Source organism: Triticum aestivum, chromosome 2A (genome assembly GCF_018294505.1).
Source record: "Triticum aestivum cultivar Chinese Spring chromosome 2A, IWGSC CS RefSeq v2.1, whole genome shotgun sequence".
NCBI classification, from domain to species: domain Eukaryota; kingdom Viridiplantae; phylum Streptophyta; class Magnoliopsida; order Poales; family Poaceae; genus Triticum; species Triticum aestivum.
In genome coordinates, this window is record NC_057797.1 from 17,359,822 (window position 1) to 17,366,867 (window position 7,046).

The following is a 7,046-nucleotide window of genomic DNA, read 5'->3' on the forward strand; positions in this document are numbered from 1 at the left end:
GAATAAAGGCCTACTCGAGCCAAGCTTCTGTGATTCTACAATTTCAGTGCATCATACGATTTGCATCGCCTGCCGGTGACTCGACACTAGTTTAGCAACATGGGAGAGCTCCAATTCCCTGTCACCAGCAGGTTGCTCGCCGCACAAACAATAGCACCGCATATAGTATTGACAAGTAGTATAGCCTTAAGACGTCGACGGGCTCCAAGCGTCGCTGACATGTAGTAATATCTCAGAGTTGTTTGCTTCTTTATAGGCGTGTGCTTTATGGTGCTAGCTAGTCAAATGTAGTAACTCCCTAGCTACTCCCTCGCCTATTGGTTTTGGTTCCCTAGTCAGTCATCAGAGGCTACGGCGACGAGCCAGCCCACGCACATACTCCTACGAATGGTAGTTTATGCACTGCAGCGATCTGGCGTGGCGAGCGAGTGGCCACTGTCCGGAGCGGCTGAAACCTGGAGCGGAGAGGAGCACGCTTGGGATTTCAACGCGCAGCACTCCTATACAGACGACAGTACGTGGACGATTTACAAACGACAACCCATCGAAGCCGTCCATGCATGGCTAAAGTTGCTTGCAAATCGCTGCATGGACCATCGTGCAAGAGTCCTTCACACTATACGTCGTGTGCACAGCAGTTTCGTTCAACGCGGGCGATGTGTGATAAATCATCCCTTTCTCTGCAACGACGGGTTTTCGTACAGCCAGAGTGGAATTAATGAAAATCCGGTCTGAAGGTACGTAGCACGAAAGAAACATGCCATTCCTTCGTTTCTGAGTTCTGACCATGAACAACTCCTGCTGCCACCTGGGCCAGGGACTGGGAGGGAGACTTGAGCGAGTTGCTCTTGCTAGTTGCTAGTGTATCCTATATTATCCCCTCGGCCCACTTGTACGAGAAAAATCTTGCTGCCTGGTCGTTGGTGGTGGCGGCCTCATGTGCTCTTCTCTTTCCCTTGTTCGCTTTCTTTCATCCAGCTAGACTAGTACGTAGACTTGTTGTTCTCACTCTCTCATAAAAACTCGAGGTAAAAAAGAACGTGGTGCCGCATCGTTGGATTTGTATTTTAATCCAGCGGTCCGGGTGAAAGCAGCAGAAATTTTAAACAAGCCCGATCGATCTACAGGTGATCGAGATACGTAATTCCTGAAGGAGGTGATGCAAATAAACAACTCAAGTCCGAAACATCCCGTAAAACTGGGAGTTCAATCAAGATGAACTTGGATGGATCCAAATCATAGCAAAGGAGGAGGGCGTGTTGTTGCTACGGGCAACAATTACCGACGATGCCTTCAGTCGTCGCTTTCTACTCTGACAGCCCGCTCCGGCGTACAGTACGAATTACTGTTTCTTTTTTTCTAATTCATCGACAAGATTAAAAGGGATGCATGACACTCTTCTGTTCTGGGAAGATCAGGCGCATATTCAAAGTTCATACCTCTCTTGCAGCTTGGCTTGCTATTTATTCAAGGATCCATGGGTGAATGCAAACTTATCTGCACTAGATTCCGAATAGGACAACTCAGATGCTCTCAGACACACTCGCACCCGGCGGCACATAGAACAGACATGCAATCTTTGTGTCTCCATGAGTTGGGTTCGGAAGCTTAATTTGCCTATTAGTTCATGTCATCAGAGGATACGGCGACGAGCCCTGCTGCAATCTCACGTCACCTAGTTTATGGAGCCATATTCTGTCCTTTTGCTGAGGCGCGAGAGGCCACGATACTCCGGCGACCAGGCTTCGGCATCAACCGGAACAGCGAAATCAAACGAAATTTTGATCGGTTCAACGTAGCAGTAGGAAAGATATATAGAAAAAAAGAAAAGATAGATATGCCTACAGAAAGCCACCACCGCCAGTAATAACATGGATAACAGATTAAAACCAACCAGTGACAATCGCTATCCGTCGTACGAGTAGTCGATCGAGTAGTGAAAAAATCAGGAAAATCGACGCATTCTCTCTCCTAGTCTCTGTTCTACTATACTACGTTCTTTTATATTATGAGACGAAGGGAGTATTTAATACCTAATCAAATGCTCCTTGCTCATATACCCTCTTCCTCGCTGCCAGTACAACTAGTTTTAGTACTCCAATCAAAAATCAAACTATTCAAAAAGTTATACTAAATCAAACCTATTGAGAATTTGCCAAGGAGGCATTTGTATACAAATCAAACCTGTTTTACAAAAATAAAAACGTTTTTAAACCTCGGAGGAGATTTTAATTCGGCGAGCAGCTAGAAAGAAGATAGGCTCACATCAGTTGTTGCTCTCATCGCTACCGTCCTCAAATTTCAGCCAAAAGTAAGCCCAACCAACACCTTTGCAAAAACGGCCAAAGGCTTCTCCGTCCGTCCCCGCGTTCATTCACAGTGGCAATTCGCCCCTTTCCCCGGAACTTCTCCTAGCCCCAGCAGCGTCGCCGCCGGCGGCCATGCCTGAATTTGTGTACGCCAACCTGTCTTGCATTCCGAATCTCGATAGCGCCTCGGCCCCGCCGCCGCGCCCTTTGTGCGCCTCCGCGGCGGCCTACCTTGCCCTCCACCTCGCCGGGCCTGTGGCCGTCGTTGTCGTCTGGTGGCTCTGGAGGAACCTCCTGCTTCTGCTTCTGCCTCTGCCTCTGGAGGGGTTCGCGGGCGCTGCAGACGGCCGCCGCCTCCCGGAGCAGCAGCCGCCCCGCACCCACACGGTGGTGGACGCGGACCGCGTGGCTGTCGCCGCCGCCACCGCCCGCGGCTTCTTCGAAGAGGAAGAGACCACCCGTCCAATCCTCCTCCGTCGCAGGGCGCCCCACGCCGGCGCCGACGGGTACTTCCGGTACCCGCAAATCCACTACCTTGAAGCACTTCCTCAAATCCGCCTCATGGACCCCGAATCCATGGAGGAGATGACGCGAGGGCGGCGTCACGCCGTCGGCATGCTCAGGCAAGCCGCGATCCACTACCACGACCCCATCCACAGGTGTTGCACTCTACCAATTTCTCACCCATCTCGTTATGTACGATTTTTTTCCACGGAAATTTCATTCTGTACGATGTCTATGTCAGAACACACTGTCTGTCCTCTGTCAGGTTAGGAAACATTTTCGATTCTCTTCAAATTTTCATTGCGAGGGTTAGCTATACTGTTGCTGATGCGTTGCTGTCTTCATTCACTGCTCTCTGAAACGTTCAGCATATTAATTTTTCCAATGGGATTCAACAAACAGTGGGTTTCCATTTTAAGGTAGTAGTATACAGGTACTCCCTCCGTCCGAAAAAACTTGGTGCTAGATACATCCATTTGAGGGACAAGCTTGGGACAAACTTTTTCGGACGGAGGGAGTATTTCTCCCGGCTAAAGATGCAGACAGCCAGTGGTTTAGCACAGATTTATAGCCACAAGTTGTTCCCAAGGTTCAGTTAACCGCTGGAATATACAAGTTCAATAAGCCATGCGAAGTTTGAAACACAAAGCTCAAGCTGCACTTATCCTTTGCACCACTGGGTTTCTGCTCTTCATTTTCTATGTTGTAACCCCATCTAGGCACTCCTTATTTCGTACCAGCAAACCTCTGTTTCTACCAGCAACCCCTCTGTTTCTATGTTGGCATAGCTCCCCGGAGCACTCTTTAATTTTAAACTCCAGAGAGGATGTACGCATGACCTGTTTATTATCGGATACTTTTCTTTAAAGACTATTTTCTCTGCGATGGGCAACATTTTCTCACTGCCTGGCACGGCTCTAGTAGGAGCAGTTTGGTATTTTCTTTTCTAAAATACAGTTTGGTATTTTCTGTGTAGGCAGTAGATTTTACTAGAATGTATTATGTGAATATGGTGTTTTCATCGGGATATTTTTTAAATGTGCAACAGTTCTTGCCCCCAAGGGAATCACCGGAGCACTATCTGTGCAATGTGCTTTGATATGGTAGTTTCTCCAGACTTTTCTGCAATGTGCAATGTTTCAAAGTCTCTCTATCTGTACGCTGGACTATCCAGTCCTCCTCACCACACACTTTCTATGTTAGACCCAGTTACAGAACGTTTTTAATACCACTTCCAAGTTTCGGAATCTTGGCTTTTTCCCTAAAAAGGGAAACACATACACCTGCCATGTAGTATATTATGCCCTGCTTTCCTGCCAATTAGGGATGTCAATTTTATCCATGGATCTGGATACCCATGGATACCCGACCCGGTTGGGCAAGGGTATGGAGCACATTTCTGCCCATGGGTCCGTGGATATGGATACCCACGAACAGCTGGGTTGGGCACGGTTATAGTTTGTGCTCCATGGATATCCAATGGATACCCGTATGACATGTGGGGCCATTTGCCAGTGAGAGTAGAAAGAACGAATCAATGGGAAATGGCAGGCAATATGCAACTGGTGCCATAAGCTATATGCTGCAAAATCAACCTCTGGTATGTCACACTTAAGGACTCATCTTATTACTTGTTGCCTACTTATGCATGTATCTTATGTTGACATTTGTGAGTGAATGGTGTTGAGTTAATTTGATATTTGGGAAGGCTTCATGCTGACTTTTCTATGCCCATGGAGCTCCATGGGTATGTGGGTATCCAGCGGGTTTGGGCATGGGCACAAGTTGTGCCCATGGATAATTTGATGGATGGGCAGAGGGTAGGAAGATGGGTCATGGGTTGGATTTGGACTAGCTCCACCCGCCCCAAACCCGACCCATTGCCATCCCTACTGCCAATTGCTACACATTTCTACTTTTACATGCTAAATATTGCAGTAATGGCATTTCTTGCACAATATATAATCCGCAGGGATACTATTGCAGGCACCTAAATTAGTGCACATATCTGCTTCATACAATCATATAAAAGAACAGATATCTGCAAGGAAGAAGAACTGCATGCTGGCAATATGGAATTTTTCTCCTCTCAGTTAAAACTTTTTTTTGGGGGAGAACTCATTTAAAACAATTGAGTTAATTGACTTGTGTCAGTAATTGACCAAGTAACCTCCGACTGAGTGACTACAACAAATTCTACTCTTACCATAATCGTGGGGCTGCCTTTGTTTCAGTTGTCTTTCCAGTAGTTTCTACCACAGTGAATGCTTCTGTTGGAACAAGTCTGCTAATCTCTATTATGTTTGATTTTACATTATGTGGTTTGTCGTGATATATCATGTTGTTCAATTGATGCTATTTTCTTGGTGAGGATGAGAGAGAGAGAGAGAGAGCCTTTGATTTTTTACAATTTCTGCAGAGCTTTCTGGAAGTTTCTATGCACTTTGCAGTAGATTCTGATGTTTGAATCTTTTTCGATGAAACAGATTGTCCAATCTCGATGGAAACCCATCAGTTTTCCAGGGAGATCCTTGTGTGTTGGCCACAGAATCAACTGATATTGTTATCAAGCTAAAAGTTGCTACTGCACTTGTCTGCTTCATATGGCGAGAATTGAATGGGCACAGTCAGCAATTATGTCAAGAAGTAAAAGAAGAGTGCTTTTCATTGGTTGCTGGGCAATCTGTTGAGAAGCTCCTTGAGGTAGCACGTTCATTCAGCGAGGCAAGCTGGTGTGCTTGCCATGTTAAGGAAGTGCTGACTACTGTTGACGCACTCGTTGATGTCCTGTACAATTTACAGGGCTTACCTTTGAACAGATCTGGTGAGATTGCTGTTATGTCGTGTAAGATGGTGGCTAATTTAAGCGGATTACTTGATCAGGCTGCAAGTGGCATTGATAACAGTGAAGAATCTACCATTCATCCAGCAACTTTTGTTTTCAATCAAGTCCTGGAGTTTTTCGACAGCAACACAGATATGGTGCAGTTAATACTTGCCACTGGAGATTGCACCATTGATCGTTACTCTCATGTGTTTGATTGCTGGGTTTCCAAGCTGGAGGAAGATGCAAAAAAGATGTGCCAAGCTGAAAAGGATCGAGAATACATAATCCTCTTGAATAATGCATGCGATGTTTGGCAGATGATGCGCCGTCCAGGAGCACCCTTTTGGAATGTAGAACTGGTGAGCAGGCTCATTTGTATGATCCAGAGATACAGAAGGGGCTACTTTGAGGAATGTTGGGTTCCACTTGTGCTGTCATTACTGAAGGAAGATTATCTGAAGAACCCGCGCAGTTCATCCTTGGCTGAATTTACTCAAGGATTTGTCAGTATCTGCGATCGCCAGATGACCTGGAAGGTTGTACCTAGTCTTAAGTACGAACTGCGAGACGAGATAAAGAATCTAGTTGTTACACCATACAAGGCCTTCCTGCATGCACTGCAGGCAAATCGGAGAGGACTTTCATTGAAGCGATTGATGTCACGAAGGAGGAGTCAGAATGAGTATACTGTCGAGCAGTTGGAAAACAAGATAGGTGAGTTTTTTGAAAGCTGAAAAGACAGCTAAACTACAATACCTAGTTATTTTACCTGTATATGCATCACCCTTTGATGGGTGTTTTTGTTGTTGTGTATATGACCCATTAGGCCATAGCGGCACAGGAAGACTATTCTCTAAAAGAGCCTCTGTTGAGTGTACACAACATTGCGTTGGAAGAGTTCACGAAGTGCACATAATATCTTGATTGATGTATGTATGTTCATTTATATAGAATTGTAACAGTACCCTACATTGAGTAAACAGAAACTCACCAGTTCTGTTTCAGCTTCCATATATGGCTGTAATGCGCTTGTGTTCAGTTTATGAGTGAGAAGTTAACATCTGACAAACACCCCCTCTCTCACTCCCTCCTGATATGAATATGAATATGATAGCGTCTTCAGGATCAGTCTCAGTCAGTCAATCTCAGTCTCAGTCAGTCAATCTCCTGACGAGCCTCACCTTCCCCAGTGGCCTCCATTTGCTGCAGCCGAAAGGTTGCTTCCCGAATGAACTCTCGTACAGAACTTGGTGCCTTAACTCCGCCTCCTCTCAGCGTCGGGTCAATATTGGCAAACTCTATCCATTCTACGCCGTAAGCACAGTTTTGCCGGCCAATCAGCCCATCGTTTGGGTTTCTCCCTTTTATTTTTTTCGTGGACCATTTCCCGTTTCTTTTGCTCTTTT

The 7,046-nt window shown here is 46.0% G+C and overlaps 1 protein-coding gene across 1 annotated transcript; it reads left to right on the plus strand.

The window, feature by feature from the left end:
* The first annotated feature begins 2,319 nt into the window (after nt 1-2,319).
* On the plus strand, nt 2,320-6,632 carry LOC123187020 (uncharacterized). The gene is made up of 2 exons (XM_044598767.1): nt 2,320-2,968; nt 5,300-6,632. Exons 1-2 carry the CDS (start codon nt 2,442-2,444, stop codon nt 6,372-6,374), a joined length of 1,602 nt encoding a protein of 533 aa, XP_044454702.1. The 5' UTR covers nt 2,320-2,441; the 3' UTR covers nt 6,375-6,632.
* The last annotated feature ends 414 nt before the right edge of the window (nt 6,633-7,046 follow it).